Source organism: Marmota marmota, unplaced genomic scaffold (assembly GCF_001458135.2).
Source record: "Marmota marmota marmota unplaced genomic scaffold, marMar, whole genome shotgun sequence".
Classification (NCBI taxonomy): domain Eukaryota; kingdom Metazoa; phylum Chordata; class Mammalia; order Rodentia; family Sciuridae; genus Marmota; species Marmota marmota.
Genome location: NW_025999853.1, coordinates 11,655,306 through 11,673,925, shown reverse-complemented (window position 1 = coordinate 11,673,925; position 18,620 = coordinate 11,655,306). Strand labels below are relative to the sequence as shown.

Sequence of the window (18,620 nt, the reverse complement as noted above, 5' to 3'; positions counted from 1 at the left end):
GGGGGGGGGGGGGAACCAGATGAAGACCATAGCTATAAAAAGGGGAATACATTCACCCTTCCAGGGATTCCATCTCTTGGGTCCCCTTCTTCCTCCAGGAGAAGTCTTTTCTGCTGTCCTTTAATAAAGCCTCTACTTTCCATTCTAACCTTGCCTCAGCGTGCTTCTCTGGTGTTATACTTCAACATTGTGAAGCAAGGACTGTCACCAGTAAACAACGGTAACACACTGAGACTCAAGGTAAACTCTAAGTGAGAGCTCCTATTAAAACAAACAAACAACAAAAAAAAAAAAGCAAGTTTTCTGTGTCTAATGTATAAAGTCACACAGTAAACATTTCCATTCCACAAAGAAGAAATAAGAGCACAGAAAGAAGGGATGGGATGAAAGCAAGACCAAAACCCAGCTGGGTAAACAAGTCCTATAGTTCCCTGTCCAGCATCTGAAGCATATAATATGGTGAGATTGTCACTAAAGGGCTTGTGTGAGAACCACATAGCTTCTCTGTTGGCTTGTCTCTGCTCAATTCCTACAACTTTCTTTGGCAGACATTCCCTGGTACTGGAATTTCTTAATCTTGTGGGTCTCTACTGCAGCTTTGGCTTCCTCCTCCAGTCTCCACACATCACCTTATCATGGGCTACCTGCAGGGACTCCAACCCTGCTGCTCTGCGCCTGGCCTCACAAGCCTTCCTTTGAAATCTGGGTGGAAGCCCCCATGACATGACTCCCTAACTCCAGCATTCTGCATTCCTACAGAGTCAAAAATAATGGTGAACACCAAGGTCTGCCACCATCTCCAGCAGTACCCAAGCCTTAGGGATCATGGTTGAAGCATCCTCTGAATGCCTTGCTGGCTGAGCATGGTAAAACAACTTTCCAGGTCACCTTGTGTAAGCAGAGTATCTCACTGGTCTCTTCTCAAAAGAATTTTTACTTTTACACCCCTGAGCCTGAGATGGTCTTGGCAATTCTTGAGATTACCCTCCAAGCCATCTTTCTTATTGTCTCCAGGCAATATCTTTAGTTATTTCTTTAGTGGTTGTAATGTCTTTAACAACCACACATTCCTTAGCTCCAGTTTTACTCACAATTTTCTGGTGAAACCTCAGTTTTTCATAGTTTTATGCTTTGCTTTCTGTTCCTGGTTATGACAATAAATTTGGCTAAAAGCCACCATCAATATCCATGTCACTGCCTGCATACTAGACTGCCTAAAATTTTTTCTTCTGCCAGATTAAAGAGTCCAGTACCTTTTAATTCAGTCTCACAGAAAGTTTAACATGCAGACAACTTCTTAGCCAGAACATAACATAAATGACCTCTAGTGCAATTTCCTATAGAGTACTACGTCTCCTCTGAAACCTCATGACCCAACCTTGCTGTCTACAGTCTTATTGGCATTCTGGTCTTCTAAATGCCCACTCAAATCATCTATTAGGCTCCACTTACAACAATCTAAAGCTTTTCCAGCTTACATCACTTACCTTTCCAAAAGTCCTCCCACAAGTTCCAAAAGGCTACAAAAGCTTTTAAGCCATATGGTCACATTAGTCACAACAACAACCCCACTTCTGATACCAATTTCTATTTTAGTTAGCTTTTCACCATTGTAACCAAAGGACCTGACAAGAACAATTTTAAGGAATAAAAGTTTATTGGGGGGCTCATGGTTTTAGAGGTCTCCATCCATAGACAGCCAACTCCATTCCTCAGGGACAAGGCAGAACATCATGGTAAAAGAGTGTGGTAGAGGAAAGCAGCTGGGAACAGGATTTCAGGAAGCAGAAAAGGAGCTCAGCTCAGCAAGAACAAAATGTAAACCTCAAGGGCATGCCCCCAGGGACCCACTTCCTCCACCTACAGCTACAGTTACCACTCAATTAATTCCTATCAGGAGATTACTTCACTGATTGAGTTAAGGCTCTCATAACCCAATCAATTCACTTCTAAACCTTCTTGCATTGTCTCTCACATGAACTTTTTGGGGACACCTATTATCTAAACCATGACATATATCCATATTAAGCATTTTTTCTACAACAAAAGGTGACAGCAACCTAAATGTCTATCAATAGATGAGGGGATAAGCAAAATAGGGTATATACATACCAAAATAATGCTGTACACCATATATGAAACTTGAAAATATCAGCTAAATAAAATGAGCCAGTAACAAAAAGACAAATGTTGCATGATTATTTGAGGAAACTGGAGTAGACAAATTAATAGAAACAAGAAGTAGAATGGTGGTTTCCAAAGGCTGGCAGGAGGAATAAATGGAGAGTTGTTTACTGGGCACAGAGTTTCAGTTTTGAAAGATGAGAAAGTTCTGGAGGTGGATAAAACAATGTGAATATAGGTATCACTATTAAACTGTACACTTAAAATGGTTATTATAAAAAATTCTATGTTATATATGTTTTGCTAATTTTTTTAAAGTTCAATAAGGAAATACATGCAAATATATTACTTAAAGCCAAATAAAAAAAGGAGAATTATTTGATAAATAGTACTGGGACAATGGGACCATTACTTTGGGAAGGAGGAATAACCATCAATAAATTATGGATCTAAAAATATGTCTACATGCATGAAGAAAATATGATAGCATATTTTTATAATTGTGTGTTAGTCAAAGTTAGCCTAAGCAAGATACAAAGACCTAGAAGCTTAACACAAATACATAGATGTAGCTTCATAAAAATTAAAACTTTTGCACCTCAAAAAATAAAACACAAAATTATAGGGCAAGAAATACTGTGGGAGAAAAAAGCTTTTGAAAAGTTGTCGTCTGTTTTTAACAGGCAAACTTTTGGTATCTAGAAATACAGTTGTTTCTTGCTTTCACAGTAGCTTTTTACTAAAAAGCTTTAAGGAGTACTAAATCACTGTCCCCACGAGAAAGGAAGGTTTAGATTCATGAGAGCATCTGGTCACATTTTCATTGACTGATCAATACGAAATGGTGTATTATGTGTTTTGTTTAAAACAACTTATTTAATATAGCTTGTTGATTCATTAACATTGAACTCACAGTCAATAGCACTCTCTCTCATGTCTGAATGAAGTTTATATGACACAAAGACTTTCTCCAAAGGCAAATCAGTAGTGTTTCTTATCCTTCTATAAACAATAGATAATGATTCAGCATTACTGTAGGAACCTTTACACATAGAGATTTCCAAGAAACAGCATAAAAATACCCCCCAAAAGTGGCAGTAACTAGACTGTGAAAAAGGACATCATTTACAGTCTGAGAGCTGAAACTAGTAAACTGTCACATGAGGTGATTCAAATTTTTCATTGTTCTATGCACATTCAAAAACAACCATGAAAAGACCATGAGTATTGATTTTAAAGTTACAAATAAACTTCAGGAAGTAGGAAATTTTTCAGTTATGGAATCCACAAACAATAAGAGTTTATTTTTTAAAATACCTTTATAATTATTTAAAAACTTAAATAAATAGAAGAAAAAACATGCAACTTGCAAGAGAAAGATACAAATGCTTTGAAAAATCAGCAGGGGAAAAATAATCACTAATAATCAGAGAAATGATATTTTGAAGAAATAGTAATTGTTGCCCTTTAATGGAAAAATAGTAGTTAACATAGTAATAACAACAGTTGCACTAACAACATATCCTACAGTGTCTTCTAGCTGTCCCTACCTAATCCTCCCAAAAGAACAATTTAGATGAGTATAGACAATTGAATCAAAAATACTTAAATGATACAGACAAGAATGAAAAACTGAATAAATAAATAAATGGATGGTTGGGTAGACAGATGGATTCAATGAATTAATGGATGTATGAGTGGATATTAACATAATTATTATCATCATGATTAATGTTTTATATGAATAAATTTCTCATATGATGCAAAATGTAGACTTTCCAGTGGTAATAATTTTCAAACTATTCTATGGAAACTCATGATGCCATAATTAATCATTGTGACTTTTACAAGTCATAACGTTTTTTCACAAAATATAAAATATTTATGAAAAATTAGATCTGCTTGCTGAAAACAATTCAAACCAGTTATAAGTATATGACAAAGGAAAGTGAGGTCTCTCATGAATCCTAAGCTTTAGAACTAATCACTATTAACTTCTAGAGTACCGTATATACTGCCAGATTTTCAAAAAACATACAAATTAATATTAGACAACTTTCAAAGCACTTATATAAGGTTGGTTTATATTCTTCTTCAACCTGACAATTCTACACATTTAGAAGGTGATGTCTCTAGAGGCCACAGACAAAACAGAAAAAGACCAATTAGCATTTGTATAGTAAGAAATTTATACAGAAACTAGTATTTTTATTGTAATACTATCATACAATCCAGTGGATAAATAAGAACTATCCTCCATATTTTAAAAAGGAGGAAGGAGAAGCTGAGTTTCTTGCTCAAGATTATATAGGTAATAAATAGTATTACTTACATACAGTACCTAGCAAAAATTTTAAATAATATGAGGGATGAGGGATGTCCAAACTTCTTAATACTGTATACCTTGCATGCAGCAGATAGTCAATAATAATGTTATGCAGCAAATGGATAATGAATAAAATAATAGGGAAGACAGGAGGAATTCTAAATAAATTATGAATCTTATCAAACCATCAATTTTTAAAATCTAGACTCTAATAAAAATATTGAGAAATCTACTCACTCTGGAAGCACAATGTAAAATGATGAATCAATTGAGTATACTCAACACAAGAATGACATCAACAATTTTTGATATCCTCTTTTTAATATTGAAATGTTACAGTGAAAACTACTGAATAGAAAATCATATACAGGTTTCTTTCTGCTTGAAAAAATGTGCACTGTTTAAGACCTTTTTAATTTCATATAAAGTATTCATGTGGGTTTTGGACCAAATACAATAGCTATACAAACTTGAGCTTGTTCTTTAACCACTTGAAATTCAATTTTCAAACGTTAAAGTGAAAATTTGTCATAGGATTATTGTGAAATATAAGATAAGGAATGTAAAGTAGTTTTGGTGTTATGGTTCAGATGCATGGTGGCCCCCAAAAGTTCATGCATGAGACAATGCAAAAACATTCAGATGTGAAATGATTAGAATATAAGAGCTACAACCTCATCAGTGGATTCATCCTCTGATATGGATTAACTGGGAAGTAACTGTGAGAAGGTAGGGTGTGGCTGGAGGAAGCAGATCACTGGGTTATGCCTTTTGGATTTATATTTTATTCCTAGTGAGCAGAGCTCTCTCTTTGGTTACTGGTTGGCATATCCTGGGCTACTTTCCTCTGCCACATCTTTATGCCATCATGCTCTGCCTCACTTTGGGCCCAGAGCTATGGAGTCAGCCCAACCATGGACTGAGAACTCTGAAACCATGAGCAAAAATAAACTCTCCTTCTTCTAAGTTGTTCTTGTCAGGTCTTTGGGTCACAGTGACAAGAAAGCTGTCTAAAATACCGGGCATTTGGTAGGCACTCAATAAACGCTAGTTTCATTTTTTAACGTTAGTATTGTTTTCATAATTGTTAATATAATTATACCAATACTTTCCTAAAATGGTGCAACATGTGGACTTTATAATGGCAAAATTTTAATTGTTATTTTAAAAGTTATAAAAATGACTGTATAAAATCATAAAAACCTGGATTATATAAATGCTTGGTAGGAAAGTTAAAATGTGTTTCTCTGTACCTGTATTTCCTGCCTTCTGCCCAAATATAGATAGCAGGCATCTGTTCCCCGAATAAGTAGATAATAGATGAAATGTCTTCTGATCTAATTTCCATAGTCATTATATTATTTTCCTATAGTCACTGCCACAAATTGCCACAAACTTAGTAGCTTAAAACAACATAATTTTTTTTCTGACAGTTATTGGTGTCAGAAGCCTAAAAGGAATGTTATATACCTTAAAGTTAAGGTATCAGCAAAGCTGGTTACTTCTGGACACTCAGGGGGAAAAAAATTGTTTCCTGCCTTTTCCATTATCAAGAGACCCCCAGCATTCCTTGGCTCATAGGCCCTTTCTTCATCTTTGGAGCTACTAGTGTCACATGCTCAGATCTCTCTCTGCTTTTCTCATCATATTACCTTCCCTATTATAAGAACTCTTGTGATTATACTTGGCCCACCTGAGTAATTCAGAATAATCATCCCATCTCACAATCCTTAATTATATATGAAACGTCCCTTTTGCCATATTAGGCAATACAGTCATAGGTTCTGGGGATTAGAATAAGGATATGGATATGGAGGAGCATTATCTTATTTATCACAATGCATCCTCTGAATCCTAAATATTCACCAACATCTACATGTAAAATATATTTAACTCATATCTCAGCATTCCTGTAAGTCTCAAACCATCACACAATATCAACTTAAATTCAAAATCTCATCAGCTCAAAAATTCCAAGTCTTCTCATAAAAATTTGTTATGGATGAAACTCGGGGTTTAATCTACTTCAAGGCAAAATTCTTCATGTATGCATCTGTGAAACCAGAATAAAAATTATTTGTTCCTAAAATATAATGGTAGAACTAGCATAGTATGTTAGTAAGATTTCTATCTATAAAAAAATACTTGAATGAATCAACTAATAATGAAGAAACGTTTATTTTGGCCTACAGTTTCAGAGGTTTCAGTACATGGTCACTTGGCCCCATTGCCTTTGAAACTCTAGTAAGGTAGCATGTAATGGCAGGAATGTATAGTGAAGAAAGTTTCTCATTTCATGGCAGCCAGGAAGCAAAAGGAGAGAGAGGAATAGGTCAGGGTCCCAATATCCCCTTCAAGGGCACACCTCCAATGACCTAACTTCATCCAGCTAGACTCCTCTTATATGTTTCACTGCCTTCCAAGATTGTCACAGACTGGGGACCAACTCTTTAACAACTGGACTTTGGGGGGATATTTTAGATCCAAACTATATATAATATTATAAGTAATACAGATAATTACCCCATCTCAAGAAGCCTAACTTAATCACATCTACAAGTTCCCTTACCCATGTAAGTAATATATTCACAGGCTGTAAAGGTTAGAATGTGGATGGACATCCTGGGGGTAGGGGAGATTATTCTGTATACAATAGCCATGTTCATTATTAACTGAATACCATTTGAATAATTTAACTTATAATATCAATAAAATAGTTTTAAGCACTGTCCCCACTGATTACCCAACTTACTGAACTAACATTTATCATTTCCACATTTGAAACATTGGTTCTTCTAAAATTTTTAGGAAGGATAAATTCAGCAACATAATAAGATTATATGTTGAATTATACAATTCCCAGAGCTGCTGTTATTTAAATAGTATCTTGACATTATTATTATTATTGTTCAGCTTTATTTTTCTTGGTAACAGAAGGCATAGGCCTGGAGTTGTGGCTCAGTGGTAGAGCACTGGCCTCACATGTGTGAGGCACTGGAGTCTATTCTCAGCACTACATATAAATAAATGAATAAAATAAAGGTATATCAACAACTGAAAAAAAATATTTTTAAAAAAGCATAAAGAATAAAAATTATATTATTCAATTGATAAACACTTCATTGAATGTAATTCTATATCTAAATACACATGCAAATGATTTTATATAAATTGAATCACATTGATGTTAATAGTTTGAAATATTGTTTGTTTGCTTTTTCCTGTAAGAAAAAAATGTTAGGAATATCTTTTTAGGTCAATAAATAGGGAACTACATAATAATTTTTATGGTCCAGAATAGTCTTTGACAGAATGCTCCATAATTTATTTAACCAATCCCCTAATTTAAGATATGAATCTTTATATATTAATTTTGTGTATATTCATCCATCCTGTACTAACCTGTCTACCAACTTGTACAATTGTGTTTAAACTAAATATCTACAATTAGAAGTGCTAGAAAAAGAGTATGTAGAGTATATATATTTTGTTGTATTTGTTTATTTACTGGGTTTTTTTTTTTGTTTTTTTCAGTGCTGGGGATCAAACCCAGGGCCTCATGCAAAAGCACTCTACCACTGAGCTACAGTCCCAACCCTAGAGTATATTTTAAACTCTTATAGGTAACAGAAATTTTGCTACACTTATTTTTTGAAAGCAATTTGCCAATGTATATTAAGACCCCTACACAGGTCTCTTGGTGAGAGGAGATGGTCTACTGAATTATGGCAAGCTGGCAGGGTGAGTAAGTAAGGTGGAGTGGAGACAACATGTCCCTGCCCTGAGGGAGGGGCCACTGAGTGACAGAGACAAAGCTGTGTGTGATAAGGACAGGTCACAATGGGCAGGAGGGTAAAAGTGGTCCCACAGGGTTAGTTTAGGCAGAGGAGACACTTCTCTGAAGAAGATTACAACTGGTAGTTGAAGTTATGGAATTAAAGAGGTCCCTTCCAAGTAAGCACCCAAATCTGAATGCCCTGACATTCACAAGGGCCCAACATCAGTGTGTGGCCACATGTTCATGCACTAAGACAGGCACCATCTGGACTGAGGGGCCTGAGTATCTCTGTAACAGTCACTGATCAACGTCTCAGGGGGTCCTCAGTGGCTCAGGGACAAAAAAACCTGCAAAGACAACTGCTTGCCCATCAGCCAGAGAGGCCAGTGAAACAGGACGCTGTGTAAGTGTGTTGTTGACTGTGTGGAACAGTCGTTAGAAACTTGCTTGATAAGATAGCCATGAAGGACCAGATTATGTTACCATATTACACAGCCCAAAACAGTCCTGCAATGGGGATGTTTAATACCTCCATGGGGAAACTGCAGCAACAATTGTACAAAGGGGAGTATGCTATATTCAGGTATGCACCAATGTTTGAGAGTGACTTTATCCAGATCAGTAAAAGAGGAGAATTGATTGATGTGCACAACCATGCCCGGATGGTGACTATGGGTGTTGTTCGCACCAGCCCTTGCCTCACACTACCTGATGTCATGCTGCTGGCCCGGCCAGCTGCTATCTGTAAAGACTATGCCCCTTGTGGCCTTGCCACTCAAGAAAGAGCTAAAAAGCCTACACAGACCTTAGAACTAACCAGGCTGCTTCCCTTGAAGTTTGTAAAGATAACCATCCATAACAGCCACAAAAAACAGCTCCACCTGAGGCTTGCTACTGGCCGTGCTTTTTACCTGCAGCTGTGTCCTTCAGATACAAGAGATCTTTTTGCTCACTGGGAATATCTTGTTTACATCCTGAAACCACCAGTGGAGGCTTACAGCCGTACTCAAGTCATTCCAACTGGGGATAAATCAGACATACCTGTGTTTGAGGAAGAGGACAAGAGCCCAGAGCTAAGTCTTTAAAGAAACCAAAAGATGGGCCAGGACACTTTGGGGAAAGCAACTAAAGGTCCTGTACAGCTCTTATAAATGAGATTCAACTGGGAAATGCACCACTTTTGGAAGAGCTCAAGGCCAGATGATCCTTCATTTGGAAGCTAGGGCACACTAGGGAGGTTCCTAGTGCTTCTCCAAATTATTCCCCATAACTGAATTTTAGAGATCCCTTAGTTGTCAGCAACTCTTTAATTTCATATCCAGAGTTTCAATGCATCCCACAGCATCCTGACCATCTAATCTGTTATTGAAAACATCCTACTCCAACCTAGATAAGTTGATATATTGTGGGACATAATGTCTCCCTGCTGCTATCACTTATACAAACATGTCATATATGCAACAATTTCTTCTTGTTTAGTTACAGGAAGAGACAGGTGACCTTGCTGGTGTCACTGTCTTTACTTATTTTTTCTCCCCCTAGGCACAAGTCATGAAGTTCTCTGGAGGGGATAAAGAGCAAGTTAGCATCAGGAATCTTCACATGAACCCTGAAATATTTGATCTCACCTATTTTGGTTATTCTAGTGAGGAATGGCTCCAACATGCGTCCAACATATACTACATTCAAAAGTTCACACACTCCTGCAGTCACAGAACCTGATAAAGGGACAAGGGTAGCATCAGGAGTAGTGTTGAGAATAAGCACCATAGGTGCTGTGAATGTGGCTGATACCAAGACTGCTGGCTCAAGGCAGAAACGGCACTGGAAAGAGAAGATTTCAGGTTCAGGAGGAAGCACAGCCTACATGGCAAAGTGAGTGCTTTCCAACATGTCTAAATATTGTGACAGTTCAAGCTGCAAGTACATTCTTGTCCTTAAAGGGTAACTCCAAGTTCATCAGCAAGAGGTGCTGGCCTCTCCTCAGAGGGCAGTATGAGAATGGTGATAGTAGGAGTAGAAATTTCTGACAAGCCTGTTGAAACATCAGGAAAAGTTCAGTATCTCATCTCACCCTTGCAGAGTGAAGGCTGCATGAGTGAACAGGATGGAAGCCAGGGGGATTCTCCAACCAGCAGGATTACTCTCTTTAGTAAAGAACCTTAAAGATCTGCTCTATACAGGATACAGAGGTGGGCATCATCTAAGACTGTGGAAGAAAGCAGTATCATTCATCATAATATAATCCATCAACTCAAATTCTCTGCTCTATAAAACAAGAAGAGTAGCAATAAAACTAATGGCAATTTAAGAGCAAGTTCTCAGCTGTCTTTAACTGCACCTTAACTTGATATCTATTATTAAATGAATAGAAGACAAAAAGAAAATGTTGATGGTTTCTCTCAAAAATACGATCTTCCCTTATAGCCAAAGAGAATCCTAAAATTTTAAAAATGCAGTTTTTAACCATTAACAAAGCAATCAATAAGAAGCAAGAAAATGTAAATGAATCCAGGAAAGCAGCCTGATAGTACAGGTTTTTTAAGTCCAGGTGTGAACCGTAGCATCGGCACTTATTAACTGTGATTGAGTATATTATGTGTCCTCCTTTAAATGTTTAGGCTGGTAAATTAGAAATAATACATGGGAAATATCCAGTTCACAGTAGGCACAAATACATGGAAAATATGTAGTACATAGTAGGCACTGTGTAAAGAGTAGCAATTATCATGGTCAGGAATGTTGTGAAACAAATTTGAGTTTAATAATATTTTCTAAAAAGGGTTTCATTTATTTCACTTCTAATTTTTTGTCCAACTTAAATCTTATTTAACTGCTTTGAAATTATTTTATAAAACTTCTATGTACAGTAAGTCTTAGTATTTTCTAAGAATTTTTATTCCCCAAAGGTATTCAGAATCTAAATTTTCATGAATTTGAAAGGAATTGCTTGTAGCAATTTCAGTCTAGTCTCAATGAAAGGATAAAATGCCATATAATATATTCACGAGCATAAACTCTAAAGTGCCCATCTTTTAGCCTGTTCATTCTATGTTTAGTATTCTGGGAGGTGAAACAAAAAAATCAAACTTGAATATAAGATCAATTCGAAATCTAGACAAAAACTGGAAAGTAGATCAATATTCTAATTTTTCAAGTAAACATTATGATTCTAAAACTGATACATCTAGGAACAGATGTATAGGTAATGTGGACCCCAATTAAGATTGTATTATTTTCATAATACTCATGTTCACTATGCTTTGAATATAAAAGATATTTAATACAAGTTCTCTGGAATCTATTAAATTAATTAATATAAAATATAATTTTTCCCAATTCTTTGAAATTTGGGTACATCAAAATTTACACAGCACCATATTAATGGCACCAATCTTAAAGCTTCCTGTAGTGGACTATAAAGAAATGTTTTTTCTTTGAGCCCTAAATAAACAGTGCATACAGCTCAATGATTTGTATTGACCTCCAAAAATGCTTGATGTGAAAAAAAAAGTGGCTATCAAATATGAAAACATGTTATAGGTTGTATGTTTTAGTTTTGCAAATTCCAAGGTTATATTATTGAGAAATTATATCTAATCATAAAATAAATTATTTGGGGCAAATAATTTTAAATTTAAAACTTTTTAAAAAAACTTTCATATCTTTTAATAAAAATTGTTTCATGTGGTATGTACTTTGATTTCAATACATTTCATTTGATGCTGATGATTCCCTACAATATTTCAAAAGCAACTATACTGCAAGCTGTCTTTAGGTAGGGACCAAATATCTTTGTATTCAAAAACTATTAACCACATTATAGTGCCTGGACAATCACTGTAATGGCAAAGGCCATTTTGAATTTCTTTTCTAATTCTTTTTTTTAAAATATTTTATTTATTTATGTGGTGCTAAGGATTGAACCCAGCGCCTCTCACATGCTAGGTGAGCACTCTACCACTGAGCCACAACCCCAGCCCTCTTTTCAAACTCTTCAACACTATTTTTCTGACTCAATATCTTTAAATTTCATATTTCCTATAGCAAATATTGCCTCATTTTGTTTCTGATTATAAATCCTAATGGCTATTCCCACCAGATCTTATTATGTCACAAAGTTTCCTTAAAATTCTGAAACAACATATCCTTTTACCTCTTTTAATGAAATAGTATTAGAGTCTTTAAATAAGTTCAGGATAAATAAAAGAAAAACATTTTTAAATTAGTATTCATAAATGAATGGATCAGATACCCAGAAAATGCTAATAAACAAAAAAACCGAGTTTGAAGATGATACAAGTTGCATATAGGTGTGTGTATTTCAATTACAAAACTATAAAATTCTTTGATATATTTTTATAATTAAAATATAGACATATATACATGTCATAGATAGGCTAAAAGTAAGCCAATAGACAACAATATTCACAGATACACATAAACAAAGTCTTAAAAATTTAAAGTGAAAAGAACATTAGTAAAAGAATACTACTACTTCTGGTTTGTTAGATTAAGTCCAGTTTTTTTAAAAAATACTACATCTCAAGTAAATTTGGAGATTTACTATAGTAACAAAATCCTAATGAGGATACTTTTTAAATGTGACATAGTGGTTGTAAACTACAAATTTTAAAAAGCAAGCAATTATGTCACCTAATAGTTTTAATGTAATAACACAAAGTAATATCAACAGTGAATCATGTTATTTATATTATAGGAAAACAGTAATAAATGAGATTTCAGAGGTAAAGCCAAAATGTAAAAGATGAAATATAATGAGAAGAATGTGGGTTGTTATTCAATGGAAAGTGATTAGAAAACTAGATATCAATAGGAAAAAATCAGTAGAGAACCATATTTGGAATATATTTTTAAAAAATTCTAGATGTAAAAATGGCAGTTCTTAACCCATTTGAATCAAATGTATGAAATATGATATGTCAAGAGCTTTGTAATGTTTTGAACAACTAATAAAAAAAAATTCTAGATGAGATGAATTAATCAAAAAATAGTTCTGAGAAGTTTAATGAATTACAGATAGCTTTATAAACTACATAACATACTTGCATACACATATAAAAATTAAAACCAAAAAATGCTATGAACTGGGAATAATTTTGTGATAAACGTAACTATTAAAACATTAAAATCTAAAAATATCAAGAAAGTAATAAATTTATTGAAACTACCAGTCTTCCCAGAAAACTGACAGGAAAAAAAACTAAATACTAAAACATTATAAACCAAAAGCAAGTCACTATCAAAACTAATAAAATAATAAAATAAGATAAAATTTAAAGTAAATAGTAGTAAGGTGTTGGAGAAACATAACCATGTTATTGATAATTTTTGGTAATCTGATTATTAAAGTGAAAGCTATAATACTTTATTTTAGTAGTTTTAAGAATTCTACTTTATAAGATATAACACAAAGTAATGATAAAACATTTTTACAAAGACATTAATTTTATGAATAAAAGCATGGGTAAAAAAGGGTCAATTATTATAGCATTGTTAAGCACATGAGGTTTATTTAAACAAAATATAAAAGTTATGCTTGTTAATTTCCTTTCTCCTTTACATATATAGATGTGAGGCAAAAATCTATACAGTATGTAAAAATTTTAAGGGAAGATGTGAAAATCTACAAAATACACATTTGTTTATTAGTTCATTCAAGTACTCTAACTATGCCAGTAACTATGCTGATATTAGGCCATGGATCTTGAGCATCAAAGGTTTGGGTTTATACCTTTATGGAACTCAATCCAGTATATATTGACAACAACTCTGTAAAGATCAGGATAAGCTATCTTAAAAATTCTATGAAGAGATTTTCTCACAGTACTGGGGATTGAACCCAGGGGCATTTCACTACTGAGACACGTCCCCAGCCCTTTTTATTATTTGAGACAGGGTCTCACTAAGTTGCCCAGGCTGGGCATTATATTAACATTATAGTCTTTTATCTTAAGTTCTTTCTCATCTTGTGCAGATATATTTTATTTTAGCTTCAAATTTCCTTAAAGGAAATATTTTTCTCATTTTTGAAAGTCCTCTAAGGGTTTATAGTCCAAACCACGTATCAGGAATTTGAAGGTAACACAGTAGAACCTAATGAATAATGAAATTATCTAAAAATTATCTAAAACTTATAGTCAATGTTTTAGTGTTATCTTCTCATTTTTGTAATTTACCTCAAAATCTCTTGGGAATATATTTTCAATTTATTCTACGATGTTCCCATTGTGGTGAGAAAAAATAAACATGTTTATATCACTGACTATGCTATTAAACAGTCCAAATATAGTTCCCTATATCTTTAAATCACTTTTCATTATTTATTTAAAATAGAAATCTTTAAAATGATATATTACTGGACTACAAATATTAAAACACTCATAAACATGATACATATTCTGCATTATAATCGAAATTCAAAAACTAAAAATTATGAAAATTATGTCATTGCCTAAGCAACACACATGCACAATAAGGTAACTAAAGAAGTCATAAAGTGAACAAGATACTAATTGAATTTCTAAAATTTTGAAAATTTTAATCTTAATAAAGTAGGCAACTATTTTTATGTTTTATGTACCTTTCTAGAAGCAAACCTTTACCTGTGCAAGCATGGGGAAGCCAAGGTTCCTACATCCATTACAAGGAGTCAGTGCTTCCCAAATTCCTGAAGGCCCACATGTGTTCTCATCATCATCATCTTCTTCCACCTCTCCTGGTGACAAATTTATTGTAGATGAGGTTCTCTGAAATTAAATTTATATTGTACCAATATATTATCAATGCTATTTAGATATCTTAACATCAATCAAATTATATAAATTACTTGCTGTATGTCTCAATAAACAAAAGTCAGCTTTTCCTTCCAGCCAGCTCTCTAGTTATGCCATGTGACTTAGAAAAAAAAATGCATAAATCAATTTAAATTGAAAGTGAACAAACTGGATGAAAATGACTAAAATAACAAACTTCATAATGAAAAACAGGACATGATAATGACCCAAGAAAATATCTGAATAGTAATAAATGAAAAAAAAAATCTCACATTATCAAGTATTTAATGTAGGTATAAAATTAAGGGGAAAAGCAGTTAAAGAATTTGAAAGTAAATAGAAATTGCTAAAAAAATGAACAAAAATATTCACCAAAAGCAAACTATAAAAGTATATCATAAAGTTTCATATCATAATGCGGTAATATTTTTAAAATTCCAACAAGACTCCCATGTTAACCTTACAAATTTACCTTTGTTACCTTCCAAATCCTACAAAAGAGACAGCAAAGAACTCATATAAATGTTTGAACCATAAGGACAAGGGCTACAGTATAGATGTTACTAGATAAGCAACAGCAAGAAAACTTTTGGACAATGATGGATAACTTTATTTAGATTAAAAAAGAGAAGGGTAGGTATTACTTGATTTAACAAACTTGAGAACATTGAAAGCAAAGTGCTTGCATGGGGGAAGAAGTGGAGGGATGGCTACCAGTAAAGGTATCAGTGTAGAGTTTCTTAAAAAGGATAAAAATTGGGCTGGGGTTGTGGCTCAGCGGTAGAGTGCTCGCCTAGCATGTGTGAGGCCCTGAGTTCGATCCTCAGCACCACATAAAAATAAAAAAATAAAGATATTGTGTTCATCTACAACTAAAAAATGAAAATATATTTAAAAAAGCATAAAACTCACTATTAGAGTCAGATCCCTAGTTTCATCTTCTCACTCAATCAGGAAACAAAACCTTCACCACTAGCAAAAAATTAGAGGTTTATTTTCCAAAAGAGTTGAAGCAAAGAGATTATAAATTCTAAGTATTCCTATACACTGAGCAAAGAGGTGCCTCTCATAAAATGAGAATAAGTCATAGCCTACATTCAGTAAATGAAAATTTCCAACTCATCAGTGCCTTTCCATATTTTCCTTAGAAAACATGACAGTCAGATTTCTGTTTCCTAGGTCAAAGACTAGAATATATTTCTTTAGAAACTGACTTCTGGTATAGTTTGAATATGATTTGTTCCCTCCAAAACTCACATTGGAGTTTAATGCCCATTGTGAGGCATTCAAAGGGTGGTTACTTAATCTAGCTATAGTGTTTGAAGTTAGGGCCTTTGGGAAGTGATTAGGATTGAATAAGGTCATCAAGGTGGAGTCCCCATGATTGAATTCTGGAGGCTTTAAAAGAGGGAAACCACACATTCATGTTGGGTTGCCCTTTCACTATCACTGCCTCGGGACTCTCCCAAGTTCATTGCCAGATATGGCCTCTCAGAATTAAACAACTAGTATTGTGAGCCAAAATAAACCTTTTTTTAAAAAACACTCTTTCCTTAAAATCTGTGGTATTGTTCAACTAATTAAAAAAAATAACCAAGACCACCTCCAAAAAAAAAAAAGATCTAGAAATTACCAGGAAAATGGTGAGGTCTATATTTTAATCTCTACTGTGAAACCCACCTCTCAAAAACATCCATTCACATAAATAGTTTCTAATGTTTTAGTTAATTATAAATAAAAATCACCACATATTTAAAGAAATACCAAAATAAATATTTTTTAAAAACATTGGTTTCGTCGAAAGAATAGAAGATAATCTGCATCCATGAAACAAGAACAGAATGCTACAAAATAAATACACGCACACTTAAATTGCAACAGAAGTATTGGAAAATATATCTAAGGAAATTTCTCCAAAAGTAAAATAAAAGATGAGACATTAGAAGTTAAGAAAGCTAGGCAATTGAACAAACAGATTCAAAACCCAAACAGCAGAAGTTACAAACATTAGAAAGGAATAGAAATGGGAAGATCAATGAAATAACAAGAAATTTTGCAAGAACTGAAAAAAAGTTCCTTATTCAGAGAGGCTGTTGAATGTTCAACAGATGGATTTTTAAAAATATACATGTATAACTTCATTTGAGAAAGGAATTTAGTCTTTTGCCCATTTATTGACTGGGTTATTTGCATTTTTGGTGTTAAGGGTTTTTATGTATTCTGAATATTAATCCCCTGTCAGAGAAGTAGCTGGCAAAGATTTTTTCCCATTCTGTAAGCTCTCTTCACACTCTAGTTTCCTTTGCTGTGCAGAAGCTTTTTAATTTGGTGCTGTCCCAGTTACTTATTATTGATTTTATTTCTTGAGCTTAAGGAGACTTGTTAAAGAAGTCAATGCCTGCATTACTATGTTGGACTATTGACCCCATGTTATCTTCAAGCAGTTACAAATTTTCTGGTCCACTTTAATTTCACTTATGAGAGATAGAAATCTACTTTCACTCTTCTACATATGGATATGCATTTTCCTAGCACCATGTGTTAAAAAGGCTATCATTTCTCCAACATACATTTTTAGCACCTTTGCAAAGTATTAGATATCTGTAGGTATGTGGGTTTGCCTATTTCTTATACTTTTCCACTGGTCTTCATGTTTATTTTTGATCCCAATACAAATAACCAACAAAAATATGAAAAACGTTCAACATATCTGGAAGTCATGAAAATACAAATGAAAACTACCTTGAGATTTCTCCTCACTTCAGTGATGCCAATCATCAAGAATACAAATAATAATAAATTCTGGCAAGAATGTCAGGAAAAAGATACACTCACATTGTTGGTCACAAATTAGTACAACCACTTTGGAAAACAGAATGGTGATCAAAAAAAAAAAAAACTAGAAATGGAACTATCACATTACCCTGCTATCCCACTTCTCAGTATGATGATGATGATGATGATGATGATGATGATGAAGAAGAAGAAGAAGATGAAGAAGAAGAAGAAAAGAAACATTCTATTGTTAAACCGTCTATCAATGTTTATAGCACACAATTCACAATAGCCAAGTTATGGAACCAGCTCAGGTGCCCATCAACAGATGAATGGATTAAGAAAATGTAGTATATATACATATCGGTTTAACTCAGCCATAAAAAGGAATGAAATTATGGCACTGCCAGTAAATGGATAAAACTAGAGAACATTATGCTAAATTAAATCATCTAGACTCAGAAAATCAAGAGTTGAATTTTTTTTCTCACATGTGGAATTTAGAGCAAAGTAAAGGGAAAAGAGGGGCGTGTAAGTATCAGAGTTCATGAGGATAAAGGGAAGATCAGTGGAGTAGAAGAAGAAAATTGAGAAGGAGGGAAGAAGAATGGGAAAGAGAGAAAATGTGGAATGAATTTGATAAAATTACACTAAGTGAATGTATAAAATCACAATGCATTCTACCTTAATACACATCAAATTAAAAACTAAATAAATAGAAGGAAGAGCGGTATAGAGTATAGAAAGGGGAATAGGGAAAGGGAGGAGGAGAAAGAGAAGGGGAGGTAAAGAGGAAGTACTGAGGCCTAAAATGGACCAA

At 34.0% G+C, this 18,620-nt stretch overlaps 2 protein-coding genes across 14 annotated transcripts in view; one reads left to right on the top strand and one right to left on the bottom strand.

Moving 5' to 3' along the window:
* Positions 1–18,620, bottom strand: part of Anks1b (ankyrin repeat and sterile alpha motif domain containing 1B) — a 1,073,630-nt gene that overhangs the window by 769,690 nt on the left and 285,320 nt on the right. For all 13 annotated transcript variants that reach the window (XM_048803345.1, XM_048803363.1, XM_015482887.2 and 10 more), the window contains exon 9: positions 14,855–14,998. In XM_048803345.1, the coding sequence (XP_048659302.1) occupies positions 14,855–14,998 (144 nt within the window). The remainder of the gene's footprint in view (positions 1–14,854; positions 14,999–18,620) is intronic.
* Positions 7,664–12,469, top strand: Garin6 (golgi associated RAB2 interactor family member 6). The gene has a single exon (XM_048803467.1). The coding sequence runs from the start codon at positions 8,690–8,692 to the stop codon at positions 9,311–9,313; it is 624 nt and encodes a 207-aa protein (XP_048659424.1). The 5' UTR covers positions 7,664–8,689; the 3' UTR covers positions 9,314–12,469.

What these genes read in the sequence shown, in the direction of transcription:
- Garin6 (XM_048803467.1), top strand. Translation starts at nt 8,690, where the DNA reads ATGAAGGACCAGATTATGTTACCATATTACACAGCCCAAAACAGTCCT.